Source organism: Pseudopipra pipra, chromosome 1 (genome assembly GCF_036250125.1).
Source record: "Pseudopipra pipra isolate bDixPip1 chromosome 1, bDixPip1.hap1, whole genome shotgun sequence".
NCBI lineage: Eukaryota > Metazoa > Chordata > Aves > Passeriformes > Pipridae > Pseudopipra > Pseudopipra pipra.
The window spans coordinates 52289549-52306738 of record NC_087549.1 but is presented as its reverse complement, the minus strand read 5'-3'; the positions used below and the strand labels follow the sequence as shown (position 1 = coordinate 52306738).

Sequence of the window (17190 nt, the reverse complement as noted above, 5' to 3'; positions counted from 1 at the left end):
GCGGAGAGCGCTCAGGGCAGCAGCCCCCCGCCGGAGGGCTGCGGGCAAGGAGGGAGACGGGAGAGAGAACCGGGGGGCGCTGCCGCTGGAAGCGCCAGGACCAGCCTGCCGAAGAGCCAGCGGGGAACTCGAGCCCCGTGATGAACTTCCCGAAGCCTGAGAACGAGCAGGTGCCCGGGGAAGGGCAGGCACATCCGGACAGCCTCGCCCAGGACCTCAAAAACACGGCTGTTTAGCGGCTTTATCCTCCTACGTGCCAAGCTCCAAGGGAGCAAGGAAACAAGTTTGGTCCCTGGAAGAAAAACACGGGAGGAACCTGGCTTGGTACCCAGAAAGAGCAGTCCCCGGGCTTCCCAGGAGACGGCTAGACCCTGGAGAGGGAAACCGGACCACCGCCCCAACGAGCTACTGTTATATTTCGTCTCACTCATCCTTCTCCCCTCACAGCTCCCGCCATCGTGTTCGAGGGAAATCCACAGCACGGTGTCCTTAAACAACACAGGAGGTATCATCCCACAGAGTGAACTTGAAAAAAAAAAAAAAAAAAAAAAGGACTGTAACAAACCCTGGTTTCAAATCAAAGAACCCATCAAATCATTATCTAAGGGGCTGGAACATTTGGAGTAGCTACATTTTTACGAAAAATCTGCAATTGAAAAAAATCTGTTTCACATACCCCAATACTAGGAAATTATCTCATTGTAAAGAAGATGCAGGCTAATGCTAAAAACCATCTGTCTTCAGATTTCCTTTTAAGATAGTATACTGCCAAAATACTTTTATTGTTTCCTGCATCCCAAGTATTTTTGTCACCAGCTTGTTTTCTAACACAACCAACACTCCTGCAACCCAGTTTATCTTTTCTTTCTGCAAAGCTCCTAATTATTCCTCTCTCATACTTTTCTCACTTCCAGCCATGTTACTTTTTACTACTCTAATAAGTATCTGGTGGAAGTAACTTCTACCCACTTACTAGTTGTTAACATCTTGCAGCTTTATCCATTTTTCCACTTCTTTTTAAGCAGACAATACAGATTTTTGCAGCATGTAAAAAATTTACAGCTACACTCAGAAGAATATTTTACTTTCAGAAGAAATTTGCTTTTTCTTCAGCACATTTTTAGTTCTGAGTGATGTCAGGAAGATACTCCTGTAAATAAAAGCAGGAACAACTTCTCCTTCCACAGGTACCTAACAAATATAAAAGTGGGGAAAAAAATTACAGGGCACGAACTACATATTAATTGGCTTTACTACGCTTGAGTTACTATTCATTCTTGACTGGCACTAGCAGTGATGTAAAGATGGGAAAGAGCCTGCTGTCCATCCAGTCTCTTGTTCACTGCTCCAGGAAAGGCACCCTCGCCCTTCACACAAGCACAAGGATTAAGTTCTCTGTAGCAGCTCACCTATTAATTAAAAATCACTTCAATCCAAGGACTTTAAATCTCTTTTCCAGGTAACCAGTCTCCTGCACAAACTTCATTTTTTTTCAGAAATAATTTCACAGACATCAGATCCCAAGCATTTTTGAATTATTTATGGACTGGAGGGTAACAAATCTTTTTCATGAATATCTGTAACCTCCTACTAATAAATAATTAACTGTCTGCTCATTAATGGTATTAAAAATAAAAAAAGCGTTAAATTTCACAAGTAAATTTTTTCATTGAACCTCCTTACATATTCCAGAAATGCAAAGTTTTGTTGTATCAAGTTTTAACCATATTAAGAAATTCCAACTAATAACATGACCAATAAAATTTATTAAATATTATATTTACAACTATTTACATATCCCTTCCATAGATTAATATTAAAATAGACAATATACAATTTAAGAATTTTAATTCAAAGGCATTTTGTTGGAAAAAATAGGCTCTATTTCGAGACCACCATATAAGAGCAAAAGGGTTTTTTCGTTTTACACAAAAATATTTTCAGTATAGGAAGTCACAGGTATGGCATTACAACAGCAGACTAATATGAAATATGATTTTGTAAATATTACAGTTGTTTGGGTATCAGTTATTGAAGGAAAGGAGTTAAGAGTCCTGTGAAGCATGCAATACAGTTCAATTCTTTTACAGTTATGGTGATGAAACAAGCAGCTAAATCAAAATGCATGCCATACAAAAAGGAACTGCCAACCAGGAACACACTACACGTAATAAAAAGTACAACTTTGGTCCAATAAAACATTAGACAAAAACAGTTTTACATTTAAAATATCTATTTTATACAGGTTTGAACATTAATTACAAGACTATTTACATTTGCACAATATGTATAAAATAAATTATTAAAAAATGAAGACAATATTACATCTTTTTCCAAAAAGAAATTTGTACAATAATTTACAAAACATAATAAGTTTAATTGATTATTTTCCTCCAAATCTTACATTTTCTTCCACAGGCTTCTTCATCATTTTTCTGTGGGAGTTCAACTGTTACTGAAATTTCATAATACAAAGCTTTATAGCAGATTTTAAGTATCATTTGGCTCTGAGTGGATGTTTTAGTTATTAACAGCTTCCAGCGCTGTTAACTCACCAGGTTTTGTCATCTTTTTCAGCAATAAGCTCTAAAGCTACAGACAATTTTACACTACACGTAACAGCATTTACTGGGAATCTGAATTTAAAATTTGCATCCATTTTCTGTGTTTGAACAAGAGTCCATGCCACACTTCTCTGAAGGAACACCTGAATTATTGAGAAAGGTAGTATTCCACAGAATTAAGTGCTCCATCTTAAAAGAAAAATACATCTGTGTATCCCTGCACCTCAGCCTCTAGCTGTCCAAGGGGAAGGGTGAGACAGAAGATGCTAATTGTCATATTGGCGTCAATTCAAAGTCATCATTCACATCAACAAGAGGAACATAAAACTCCTGAATTTCATAAATGCTGATAGATTTGTATGTAGCAGGATCAAGTTCTTGCAGTTTAAGCTGCCACTCCAGTCTCTGTACCGCATTTAACGCCGCTGCTTCGTGCTGCTGCCTCATCAAAAGGCATGTCTATTTTAGAATTGAGGAAAAAAGTTATTTCAGTATTTGAAAAAATAATGCAACAAGTTTGAAAACAGGAAATATATCTAAGAGCCCCTCTGGTGATAGTAAGTAACTCCCCCAGTACGTATTTAGAAATTTGCTGATTATTCCATTACACTACATGGCAGCAAAGGTCAGGTTTTTTATACTGTTGGACCTTGTGTTGCCCTTAAAACCTCTACAAAAGCCTATGATGCTGCACTCAAATCTACTATTTATTAATTTCATCTTCTTGATGACATTAGTTTTGGTTTTCTTTTTTAAAGTGGAAATAGAAAGGAGTATACCTTTAACTTGTCAAACTTATCATCAACGTCCTGCAGCCATGACATAAACTGTCTTGCATTAAATCGATCCCTCACCGAAGTTTTGCTGTCATCAGTCTGCAAAAAAACCCAAAAATTTATTCAAACTCTAAGTTACTTGACGATTCAGTCTTAAATATACTTTAAAACACAAAACTTACTCTATGGGACGTAAACAATAAACAATCCCACCCGATGAAAACATGAACTCAAAGTACGAAGGTATTTATGAGCATAAATGCTGACCACCACTTCCACTGCAAGCCAGCTGCTCACTCAAAATGGGTATTTTCAGATTCCCTCAAGCTATTTACTGTGCTCTACTTTTCAAATTTAGAGTAGGAGGCTTAAAGATTTATGCCTTAAAGTCTTAACTAACAGAAGTCAGAGCCTTCCACAAAATTACTCTGTTTTCTTTAAAATTCAGTAACAAATTAACATTCCCTCGGGGAAAAGCAAAAACATGGAAAACTTAAGCAAACTTCAATGTATTCAATGCAATAATAAAAAATATTTTTACCATCAAAATCCCCAAAGGGAGATTAAAAAAAGTGAGTAGACCTGTCTTATGTCCTACCTAACGAAAGTTATTTTTAAAATTCCAACTATTTCATAAGAATCTGGAATGTCACATCTGTCCATTGTAAGAAACTAGATACTCTATATACATAGTCCTAAAGCCAGACTCTGCCAATTTAACATTTAAATAATAATCACTAAATAGAACAAGCTGCTGTTACTCTTTAAGGGAGAAAAAAAGACACTGCAGGAACTTGCACACTGTAGCAACGGGAAGAACAGAAACAAAAAAGGCCAACCAAACCTGCAGAGATTGACATTTCTAGAAAAGAGCTGAGATTTCAGATGTGAATGACAGCTGAAAAGGCTTCTTCTAGAAAGAGCCCTCCGCAGCACTGATCTTCTAATCATGAGCTGGAGACATTTAAGTGAACTGTGACCATCTAACACTCTGCCACCAAAAACTTGGGCATTTTTCCTCCCACTTCTTTGGTTTGGTCCTTTGCTTGAGTGCAAAGGACAGTCCTTGCAGTCACTGAAAAAGGTGCTGAATGCTATTTCCATTTTTATTAGTTACAAGAACTGTTCACAAAATACATGAGATTGTATTATCTTACAGATACAGCTGGAGCCAACTTTTGGGTGAGAGTCCATAAAAGGTATACAGATCATAATGTACACTGCTTATTCCATGTTTTAATCAGGACTAAATACCAACGCCGAACATGTAAATAAGATGGCACATATAAATAATGTGAAGCTTGAGGTGATTTTGAAAAAAAAAAAATTTCATCTGGTAGCATTCAACATTTCACTGTTGGTCATCTGTTTTTTATGGAGCAGTTCTGGTGGCTGTCTTACAAAGAGGAGGAAACTTTAATGTGGGCGGTATCTCCACAAACATTTCCAAATTTCAAAAACTAACTTCATCATTTCACACACCGCTGCATTCCAATTCTCTGGATTACCGATAGAAATTATCTTATATTCTGGTAATTTTTTTGTTCCTGTTTAAGCTGTATTTGTAAGCTTCTGAAACATGTTCTGTTTATGACTGAAATTAGTTTTCATAAAAATCAGCAGAGCAATGTTCTCATTGTATCCATCTCACAATTTCTGGAGGTGAAAGAAAACCAGGCAAAGTACAAAGCAGAAAAAGACATACATACACCTATATCCTCTAGTTATTGTACACCCAAATGAGGCCCAATATAAGTAACAACCTATAGTGAGCAAAATCTTAATTCCAGGCAAAACAACGACAATTTCAGGATGGGAACAGAATTCTCTCCAAATGCTTCACTGGAGTCAGGCTGGAAAGACCTTTTTGTCTGAAATGCTGGAATACCCATCTTTACCTGAGCATCCAGAGGCACATTATACACCTCGGCGTCCAGGAGCACAGTGCAGGCACTGAAGGGCAGTGTTTGATTTGCCAGAGTTCGCGCTGCTCGGTAATGGACACGCAGAACCTCTTGCTCGTTAGAGACAATAAGCTTTTCCTAATTGAGTAAGATATCAACATATAAACTCGCATTTGGTAAATTAAGCACTCAAAAAAAAGTCCATTTATTTAAACAGTTCTTTTTAGGGCTTACACTTTTGAACAATGTGAGAAATGCGCTGCCGGGGGCAAGGAGGGGTCGCTCTTCTAATCAAATCCAAAGTTTCCATTTAATGATGGAAAGAGTGTCCTGTGAATGTCAGAACTGAAAACACCTTCTCCTTATCCTCAGCCCCCACTGAATGTCATGCCCAGACTTTCCACTAGGCAAGTTCTATTTAACAAATGTGGTGAAAGCAGAAAAGTATGAGGAGCAGTGTTAGGATATCGATTTGTGAGTCTTGACTGTATGAAGATTTTTGTCACATGCTTTCATGCCAGGCACAATGGCCAAGAAAACTGAAGCAGAAATATAATTTGTGGGGTTTGTTTCTTTTTTTTTTAAGCAACATGCAGAAACTCCAGAAATTCACAGCTGGATAAGATTCTTTCCTGAACTGAGACAAGAAAATATAACTCACTTGACTTATAGTTTCATAAAGTGGACTTCATTTGAAAAACAGCCTATTTGAGCCAAATAACTAAAAATATGCAGAATTTTGTAAGACATAAAAGAATGTATGTGTTTACTGCTCTGCAATATAATGGCTATAATTTCTATCAAAATAAAAGAAGGTGGATTATAATATTATATTTCCTGTTTTTTTGGAAAACACAAAAAGTACTTAGAATCATAGAGTGGTTTGGGTTGTAAGGGACCTTAAAGATCACCTAGTTCCAACCCCCCTCTGTGGAGAAGAACACCTTCCACTAGACCAGGTTGCTCAGAACCCCATCCAACCTGGCCTTGAACACTTCCAGGGATGGGGCATCCCCAACTTCTCTTGGGTAATCTGTTCCAGTAGCTCACTGCCCTCACACTAAAAAACTTCCTCCTAATATCTAATTGAAATCTCTCCTCCTTTAGTCTAAAACCATACCCCCTTGTCCTATCACTATCTGCCTGTGTTAAAAGTCACTCTCCCTCTTCTATGTAAGCCCCTTTAAGTACTGGAAGGCTGCTGTAAGGTCTCCCTGGAGCCTTCTCTTCTCCAGGCTGAACAACCCCAACTCTCTCAGCCTTTCCTCATAGGAGAGGTGCTCCATCCCTCTGATTATCTGCTGTACCTGTTCCAACAGATGAACATCCTTCTGGTGCTGGGGACCCCAGACCTGGATGCAGTACTCCACATGGGGTCTCACTAGGGCAGAGTAGAGGGGGATCACCTCTCTCGACCTGCTGCCCACATTGCTTTCAGTTACAACTAATCTCCTCAGTCAGAACTTGAACCATGTTTACAATCTTTGTGCTTTGTATTTTATACCTAGCTTTACACTGAAATACTAAATTCAAGTAAAACCCTTCCCTCAACTGTTTTGTTAAGCCACATTGAAATCATCAATTGAAAAACTATCACATCGGGTCTTGATGAGGCAGCTGCTTGTGCAACTGTGTGGAAATAATTAAGATACATGTTATATCAGAAAAGCACTCTGCCTGTGTCCACAAGCAATCTGGCTCACAATACTGACATCTAAAGCTAGGTTGCCAAGGAAAAGGTTTGGGCAGCCTAAAAATAATGAATACTCCTAAACCAGGAGTATCTTCTCTATTTCTGTATTCAAATTCCACGATGCCTACAGATGTAGTTCTAATATAATTTTGGGCAGTTTCTGCCAGTAGAATATTGCAAAAAATGTTTTAGTGTTAGAGCCACATGTGTCTTCTCTCAATACAGAATTTACTATTTCTTAAATTCTTTTAACTCCATCAATTTGGTTCTGAAATCTACAACCATTATGAGCTTTCAAAACTACAGACCGAAGCTTTCTTCCCATTGCCTCTGGGATAAATCTGGGCCAGAACTCAGAGCAACTGACAGGAAAAAGCTGCTATCTTATCGACTTCACTGGTCTGCTAACAGTTGTCCTAACAATTCCCCACCACCACCACTTAAAAGTTTCTCCAATTCATAAATTTGGAGAGAAAACAGATTACTTCCAAAACATTGTTAAATTGAGAAAAATGTAGTCTGTCCACTGAAAAAGAAAAAAACCCAAAGCTTAAATTTGGGAAATAAAAAAAATTAGTCTTACCCTTTCAATACTGTGCTGTAAACGCAGTTTCATCCTTACAACCTCCTGTTGTTTAAATAGTTCCTTAAGTGGCTCTGACAGTGATGGAGGTGGTGTAATCTGTGGAAAAAAAATTATAAATAGTACAGTGAATATGTATTTAACATATTTAGTATTGCCTGTATGACCTATTAAAAAAACCCAAGAAACCATAAGCAAGGTATTTTTTAGGGAAAATACGAGTTTTTAACTTTCCACTAATTACGTGACTTTGATGTATTTGCAATGACAGGTTTTAAGAATTCTTTACCATAAAAATTAATAAACCCAAATGAAATAGCATTTCAAGCTGTTTAGTACTTTTAACCAGTCACTGTCAGCATTCCATAGCTGTTTTTTAAAAAGGACTATAAAGTAGAATATAGTAAAAATACAACTTGCTTTCAGTTCTAGAGACTCTTTAAAGCACAGCTGTTCATTTCAAGAAGATAAAAACTGCCTAGCAAAATGCAAGAGCAAAGTAAGAAAATGAAAAGTACTGTTAAAAAAAAAAAACCACTTGATATATCCATACAGTGGCAACAGCATTTTATACTGCACAAAAGACAACCCTATTTACTACCACTGATACTCTGAAACCAGAGCTGAAATACATACCTACAGGTATTATACTCTACCTTGTACCAAACACAAACATGTAAACATAAATAGTTCTCTGCAATAACACAGATCTTGCAACTGTGAAGAAGTAATAAATCCATTATGAAAATACAGACACACTGCATTACTAGTATCAGTCTTGTACCTATACACTCTAGTAACAAAGTGATTTATCTACCAGAAATGATTCAATTATTATTATATGGGAATATTATTTCAGGACATTTCCCCTCCATGCTGGAAGTTAGCCAATGTCTCTGGAATTAAAGAAAATACTGAATAAGTAATTGCTGTTCATTCCTTAAGTTATTATTTGTTGACATTCAACTCCTTCACATTTCAAACTACTATGCAGGATACACTTCTCTCAATGAAAATGGTTTGGCTCTCGAACCAGTAACATTTAGGGCATATGCCAGTTTTTATAAGTCATCAGTATTAAAAACAAATATACACCAAAAAACCCCCAACAAACCAAACACACACCAACAAACCACAAACACATACTGGAATGATCTGTCTCAATCATAATGGGTATCAGCATGTTTTAGCTTAGCATCCATACCATCTGAACAATTTCACAGAATCAGCATCACAGAAAGGCCTGGGTTGGAAGGGACCTTAAAGATCATCTACTTCCAACGCCCCTGCCATGGGCAGGGACACCTTCCACTAGACCAGGTTGCTTAGAGCCCCATCCAATCAGGCCTTGACACTTCCAGGGATGGGGCATCCCCAGCTTCTCTTGGCAACCTGTTCCAGTGCCTCACCACCCTCACAGTGAAGTATTTTTTCCTAATATCTAATCTAAACCTGGCCTCTTTCAGTTTGAACCCATTCACCCTTGTCCTGTCACTACATTTCAAATGTTATTCCCTTAAATTTATGGACTGTTTTATTTCGCAACAGAAATAAGAACCAACACTGTAAAAACCACCTGGAAAGGACCTGATCATCCAGACAACAAACTTGTGTGGACTTTTATTTAAACGTGTAGGAGAACTCTGCTTCTGCACAGCCACAGCAGATTTTGTTCAGCCCTGAGCACAGATTATGTTCAGACCTGTGTGGCAGCAACAGGTCTCCGTAACCCCAGGGATCACTACTGCTGCTGGATACATCCATAAACTTCATACGCTTCACTCCAGCCCAGCCCAAGACGGTTTGCCAAAACCTACAGCTAAATACAGGGCTGAGTTTGGTTACAGTCATTTATGGAATGATCAATTTTTTCCTCTCTTCTTGGAAACTCGGAATGAGTGAGCCTTGGATCCTTAGAGCCCAAAACACAGGATTTGGGTAGTCTCACACCACCTGCTGGAAATCCCAATTTGTGAACCAGCACGAGATTCGGACAAAGGAAATCGGTCTCTCTGAGACCAGGAAGTCCAAGTTAAAGGTTTCAAGGCAAGAACAGCCAGAAGAGCCTCTTGGGCCTTCTAGCTGGACTTCGAAGAACAGAGCATGAAACTGCACTACACAAGGAAAAGATGCCCCCAGTTTTTAGTATAAACAAAGTTATCAAACTATTTTCTTAAGGGCCCAGGCCCCACACAGAAGAGAGGGAAACTGCTTCACAGCATTCTCTGTTCCCAGTCTGAGAAATGACCCATAAAAGCTAAGGTTCAAGATGTATTCTCACCTCACATGAAAATCAATTAACAAAGTTTCTTGCATGCCTTGCATTCCTCAAACCAACTACAGCAAGAACACCAACTCTTTACTGTATAAATTCACTTGTGCCCACTACAAACCTCCTCTAATCTATGTCATCCAAATAACTGGCCTGCTCTAATGTTGTATTTAATGTATTTAGGAAACAAGTTTCTGCTAACAGCCCTAAAATTAGGTATTACCACTGAAGTTTCTACAGTAATGCCAGAGAGACTGGACAGAATCCCTTTTACTAGAAACATATCTGCTAGATAGCCATCAAAGACTGGCAAAGAATCCTGGGATCTCCTCTCAGGAGACAGTACAGGTATGACTGAACCCCGCAGAACATACCAACTGAGCAATCTGAAAGGCAACACAGCCAAGTACAATTCAAACTCACTCTGTTACAAGATTCAGGTTTGCTTCTTTCTATTTTGAACTGACCTGGTGTGTCTTGCCTTATGTTTTCTATTTGCATTGGTGAGAGGGAAGCCACAATTCATATGTGAATACCCTTACAACCCTAAGTGATACAAGTTATAAATTACAATATATAAACAAGGCTGCGGAAATCAAATTTTAGCATACCATCTCCTGGTTCCCACCTACAGGATGTTTGAAGTTCATCAGATAAACTACAATGCATCATTAAATTTCCAATGCAGAGAACAGTATGTTACACAAACTACTCCAAGTCTCGGAGTGTCAGGGCTAAATGTATTATTTTCTCACAGACCTCCACACAGGGGATATCTAAAACACCAGAATATCTACTTTCTCATATCCTATGTAAATTGATGAGGCAAAAGTTTAGTTAACAGAGAATTAAAGAATCAAAGGAAAAAACTGTAAAACAAACTCAACAAAAAGGTAATTTTACAGTTACTTATTAAATTCTGCATTATAGGCGTAACACCATGTATATGATACTAGTATTTCACCACTGTAGAGAGACTAGGCATAGCCCTTGTTTTCACACTGCTGGACGATGTGTAAATTAAACAAACACCCATTTCTGAGCATGAAATGATCTCTGGTTTAGCAATACTCCTCTTTATGACATTTGTAATAGGAACTATTAAGACTGTGATTTTTAATGGTGACAAAATAAAATTATTAAACTGTATACACAAGCAAGCTCTGCACAGAAGTTAAATCTGAACTTCTAATAATTTTGTAAACAGTATCTTTTTCTGGAAAGAAACATGGGAAATTTTATCAAAATTGTACATTTACACAAGAGACAGTAAGTAAATAAAGCATTTAGTTGCATTGCAGATGATTTTTTCAGACAAACAAAACTGAATGCTTAGAATATCTTCTTTAGATTAAAACTCATGCTGTTTTCTTACACTTTAATCCTAACGAAAATAAACATCAATTTCCTAATAAATTTGACTTCTAAGAATTTCTTTTCTTCCTTTTTCCTTCTAACAGTCTGGAATAAAAATCTCCACCTGTTCTCTCTACAACAGTAGAAGATTAACAGGACCATCAAAGCATATACAAAATGAGTAATAGTTTAAAACATCACTATCGCCAGAATATGAGCAGATAGGGAAGCAAACCAGAAATCTAAATAAAAAATCAGTAATGGTAATCCTTCAATTACATATTCATATTTTTATCAACTTTTTTTAAGGAGGGATTTTCTTTTCAATGAGTAATTGAAAACCATTGAGAATGGGGAGCACACATCCATCTCTATTTTCTAAACCTGTTACCCAAGAATTTGTACTCCACCACCTAAATTTATTTTCAATAAGTGCAGAGTCCCTATTACACACAGCAAGAGAGACAGGAAGTATAAGGCACTGCTTTAATATCAGGTCAATAACTCTCCCCTCCTTATAGTGTCTACACGCATTGCCATTTATGACAGTGAAATGAATTCTATCGCTCAGGTGGAAAATGGGCCAGGGAAAAATATGTGCCGTGCTTCTCTACTTTCCGCCTATCCCAAATAAAGCACTGAAGTGTGATGCCAAAGCAGAAAGCTGTAGCTTGGAAACAGTATGTACTTGACTAGCAGCTGCTATAAAAAAAAAATAGAATCTCTGCCTCCAGTGATAAAGATGTTATAGAAGCTGCAACAGCTACTGAGAAAGATTTGTAGACTTGGGGAGGCTGACAGCCTGGTACATTGTGGCAAAGCTTACTATGCATCCTGGTTCGCTCACAGACCAACTGAAACAGCTCCAAATGAAACAGCTTTGAATAATTAGTTTTAACAAAATTTTTGACAGCAGAAATTCAGAGAAGCTCTCAATATCTGATTTCACTTCTGAAAGGACAGGCTTTATATTAGTACATACTTTGAAATATAGTCTTTGTGCCTTTTACAGGTGTCCTACATGGCCTGTCTTACAATGACTGTGAAACCACTGTTGATATTTCCACTATCCAAGGCTTTTAAATATGACCTTATTAGTCAATATTAATTTGGCATATGTCAACTTACTGTTTTCAGCAGAATATTCAGAAGCAAGTTAGGAAGAACATGAAAGTTACAAAAATAAAACTGAAACATGCCTTTCACTGTAGTGTATATTTAAAAACCATGTTACTTACAGTTGGGATGCATATCTTGCTCAACGGATTGCCATCCAAAAGGTATGAGCCATTGAAGGTCACATATTCATCATAATATTGAGGTGCCTGAGGAATAACACTGCACAGTAATTTACGCTTCTCTTCTATTTTCTTCCTTATGTGCAAGTATTCAAAATAAGGGTTTGCTCTGTCAGAACTGTATGGCTGAATCTCTTCAAGTTTCAAAGAATCAACAATAGCTGCCAGAGACTGCTGGGTTTTCTCCTTGGCCTGCAGTAAAGAAGGGTTTGCTTGCACAGGCTGAGGCACACGTGACACTTTTCTTTTTCGTGGATGATGTACCTGAGCATCATCCTCTTCAGTTAATCTAATCCTTGCTTTCATGGATGCTGATGATTCAGACTCTTTTTCTGATGTTTGTGTGCAGCCAAGAGAATTCTGCTTGCCCTGGTTAGCGAGCAAATTTGCTCTGTTCCTCGTGATTCTTTGAGGTACTTCCTGCTGTTCCACCTTCTGATCCTCAGCAATTTCTTCTTCTGCTTTAACTATTTGGCTGTACTTATGCACCTCTTCCTGTGTAATCTGTTGTGAACTATTTTCCAAATTAGATAAAGAGGAGTACTGTGGTGGATCATCTGCCAACACATTTTCTCTGTCTGCAGTGCAGGGGTTTTTATTACCTGATTCATTCGTAATTCCCTTTGACATTCCTGAACTTAGTTCACAGAGATCAGCATTGGCTTTACTATCAACAACATGTGTGGAGACCAACTTCTCTGGCTGGTCTTTTTCATTTCTAATATCTGAAGTATCTGCTGTGTTACTATCCACTTCACTCAGAGCGTTCTTACAAACAAGTTTACTGAATGTGTATGAATTCACATTTAATTGTGAACTGCTATCACTTTCAGGAATACCTTTCTCTAAGGATACCACTGGTAAATCATTCACCCTTTCATAGCTCTGTGAAACATCCTTTGCAGAGCTCTCAGAATATAGAGCGATAGGTGTGTCAGTCTTCTTAATGTTTGAAGGGAAGAAAGCATTTTCCAGCTCTCTGGTACTCACAGCATCTGTATCCAAAGCAGAAGTTGTAGTTTGAACTAGATTTTGTTGTTGTACAAATAATGAATCTTGACTGCTAATGCCTGGTAAAATGTGTTTAGACACAACTGGAAGTGGCTGGATAGGTAAAGAACAAGGTGACTGTGAAGGCAAAAATGATGCAGATTCTTGAGAACTGGAACTTCCCTTAATTTCAGCATGCTGAGGCAAAAATTCAGATACCTGTTGCTCTTTTAATGTCCTGCTTTCAGAATTATGCACTGCTATAACACAGGTAGTATCCTGCTCTGACACACCACAACCTGAGCTGTTAAACTCATTGTTTAACGAATTAAGTCTGTCAAAAGGCACATCCCATGGTTTGTTTTGCTGAGTTACATCACTTTGACTACACGGTTCTAAATGCAAGTTAGACTCTTCTGAAGGGCTCATCTGAGCAGTATTTTTAACGGTACTTGTACCCGTCATTACTTGCTTGTTGCTAACAACTCCATCTGGAGATGATGTAAAGTTTGACTGCAGTACAGTCATGCTGCTTTGAAAGTCTCTTTCGAGCATGCCACATGGTAGTTCTGGTTTAGGAGAAGTGCTAGCGCAAGTCTGGACTGATGGCAGAGCGTTCTGGTTTTCTTCTGACATTTGAGGCTGCTTGCTGTGTTCAGAAACAGCAGCAGGCATGCTGCATCTTCGAACCTCTGTAACAGGTCTACACTCATTTAAAACCAATTTAACATCTTCAACAGATGCTGATCTAATGTACATTGGTGGAAGCCTGTTTGAGAAAGGTGGCTTAATGCGATCTGGCAACTCAGCAAGACCATCGGTCTCTTTCTCAAGAAGAGCTGGTGATTTGGCACTTGCCAAAAATGGTGACTGTGAAAAAGACATTTGGGAATCAGAACCTTCCAGCATGAAGTCAGAATCATATTCGATTACAGGCCTCGGAGTAGTTACTGTGGTATGGCAAGAATCCTCAGAGCTTGCGACAGACAAGACAGACACTGACCTGGAGCTCAGACCCATCTTTTCACTGTCTGATTTGGGGGATCTATTTAAATTATCTAAAGCCAATGAAGGCTTTATAACACTGACACTTCTGGTATCCACTGATTGAGATCTATTACTTGTAGCATCTTTTAGCTGTTTTTCCTTCATACAAACATCTGGCAACTCTGAGCTTTTTGAACGAATCAGTTCTTTGCTTTTTACTTCAGCTAATGAGTGTTTGGGTTTTTCCTTCATTTTGTTAAGTTCTGAACAAGTGCGGTTTCTTAAACGTTCCTTCTCTTTCTGTTTTATTTTTTCTTTATGTTTTCTATGCCACTGCTCTATTTCCAGATCTTTAAGGCTCAGCATTCTTTCAAAACTAGTTTGCATTAAATCATCGTTGACTAATCTTTTTTCTTTAGGTCGAGCATCCTTTGGTGCAGGAGCTGGTTTAGGCTTAAGTTTCTCATGTTCAAGTTTTAGTTTAAGTAAACTACTTTGATGCAGTTTATCTTTATGCTTGTCTCTCTCTTTGTATCGGTCTATGTCTTTATCTTTTTTATCTTTCTCTCTACCATCTGGAGTTTTCAACAAATCATCTTTTGGTTTTTCTTTCAAAGATGACAGTTTGTCATGCACTGTTTTATTACTCTCTGTAATACTGCATCTCCTTTCCTCTTGCAAGTGTTTTGAGTTTGCTGTTGATGAGATCTCCTTGTCTTTGGATTTGTCTTTCTTTTCAAATTCCTTTTCTTTAGTTCTGTTTTTTTCTAATTTAGTATATTCAGATTCTTTTTCAGACTGCTTGACTTTTCTTTCAGTACAGTGTTTTTCTTTGCTTTCAGCCCAATGTCTGTCTTTATCAGTCTTTTCTTTGTCATGCTTCTTATCAGTTTTTTCTTTATTTTTTTCTTTGTCATCAAGTTTTTTAAGAGTACCCATGCTTTTTACTTTATCATTTTCCTTATGGCATCTTTCTGCTTGCTGAAAACTGGGCTTCTCCTTTACTTTCTCTGTACTTTCATTTACTTCTGCTTTTTCTTTCTCCATCTTGTATTCATGCTTTAGCTTTTTCTCTTTTTCTCCATGTTTTCTTTCTATCTTTTCAACGTCTTTTTCTTTGGCTGAGGTTCGCTTCTCAGTCTTTTCTTTATTTTCCTTTAAATTCTTTTCCTGCTTTTCAGTATCTGTTTCTCTTTCTATTGAATGCATGCTGCCTGCCTCATCTTTAACACCAAAACAGAACAATTCCATTTCTTTATCTGCAAGCATAATTTCTTTCTCTTCTTTTACATCTTTTATTTTTCCATCCTTGAGAAACTTCTCACTTTCCTTTTTGTTTTTTTCTCTCTCCTCTTTAGTATTTCTTTCTTTCTGGAACTGTCTCTCCTTAACTAACTTATCTTCTTTTGCCATAACCTTTTCTAGCTTTGATTTTCTGTCTGAAGAAAGAGATTCGTGTTCTGTATTTAACAATGTATCTTCATTTTCATCACTTTTGAAAAAGTTCTCTTTCCAAAATTCTCGGTCAAACTCAATACTTCTTTGAACTTCTTTACCATTATCTTTATGCTTATGTTTTTCCTTCTCCCCATCCTGTTCCTTTTTGTGCTTTTCCTTTTCTCTGTCTTTGTGCTTTAATTTATGCTTTTTAAGTGTTTTACCTTCCTTGTCAATCTTTCTCAAAGTATACTCTGAATTCTCAAATGTTGAGCTATTATCTTCCTCTTTAATTTTAGGACTAGATTTTTCACCAAATTCCAAGTGAAAATCTTTTTGATGATGCTTGCTTTTTTCTTTGTGCTTGCTGGATTTGCCACTAGAGCTTTCTACTAAATAATCAGAATCAGTGTTGTGATCATACCGAACTAATTCTGACTGCAACGTTATGTCAGAACCTCCCGGTGACAAGCAAGTTTTGGTGTTTTCTTGCTTTAGTGGTGTTGACTGCTTTTCACTTAATCCACAGGGATGCTTTGGAGATTTTCCGGCAGTGATATGAAATAGATGTAAAGAAGAATCTTCTTTTGAAGTGAAAGACTTCTTAAAGGTTTCTTCCTCTCTAGCTTTATCTAAAGAATCTAACCCAGAAGGAGCTATATTTGTTACTCTAGCATTTTCTTTTTCTTGCTTTACTTCTTGATTCTCTTTATTTTTGCTCTGATTTTTTACTTTCCTTTTAACCTTGCCTTTTTGCTTGTGTTCGTTTGTGACTATATATTCTTTCTTCACTCTGACATCAGAATTTGATGTCTCTGAAACAGAGCAAGGAGAGACTATCTTCTTGTCCTGAAGTATTTCTTCATCTGAGCTTTCAGAACTGGAATACAGAACTCTTGATGGTTTCTGCTTTTTGCTTTTAAATGACTTTGAGAACACAACTTTTTCTTGTTTCACAAATAAGCTGGACTTTTCAGCTTCAGTCTCATCCTCTTTCCGTAGGTCTTTTCTAAGAACATGTTTGTCATCTATCATTTTTTTCATTTCATCTTCATCATCATCTTTAAACTCATACTCATCAAGAGCAGATGGAAGTGGTGCCTTACTAGGGACCGCTTGTTTGCTGTTGTTGGCTGCAGGGTCCTTTTCTGCTTCTGAATCAACATTCCCATCTACACTGGAAGGATTTACAGATGGAGCTTCTTCAGAATCTAGGGTAAGAAAACCAAAAATTAGTTGAAAACTGATGGGACACTTCACACTTCAGAACAAAATAGTTCAGTTCAGCAGGCATACTTCTATACAAATGAAGAAAGGAAAAAACCTACTT

At 37.6% G+C, this 17190-nt stretch overlaps 1 protein-coding gene across 3 annotated transcripts in view; it reads right to left on the bottom strand.

Annotated features, from left to right (window-relative positions):
• Positions 1-1746: 1746 nt before the first annotated feature.
• The window catches only part of ANKRD12 (ankyrin repeat domain 12), a 58808-nt gene continuing 43364 nt past the window's right edge, over positions 1747-17190 (bottom strand). For all 3 annotated transcript variants that reach the window (XM_064656794.1, XM_064656804.1, XM_064656812.1), the window contains 5 exons: positions 12387-17071; positions 7521-7619; positions 5239-5382; positions 3344-3439; positions 1747-3023 (listed from right to left, as the gene is read on the bottom strand). In XM_064656794.1, coding sequence (XP_064512864.1) covers positions 2838-3023; positions 3344-3439; positions 5239-5382; positions 7521-7619; positions 12387-17071 — 5210 coding nt within the window. In that variant the 3' untranslated portion in view covers positions 1747-2837. The remainder of the gene's footprint in view (positions 3024-3343; positions 3440-5238; positions 5383-7520; positions 7620-12386; positions 17072-17190) is intronic.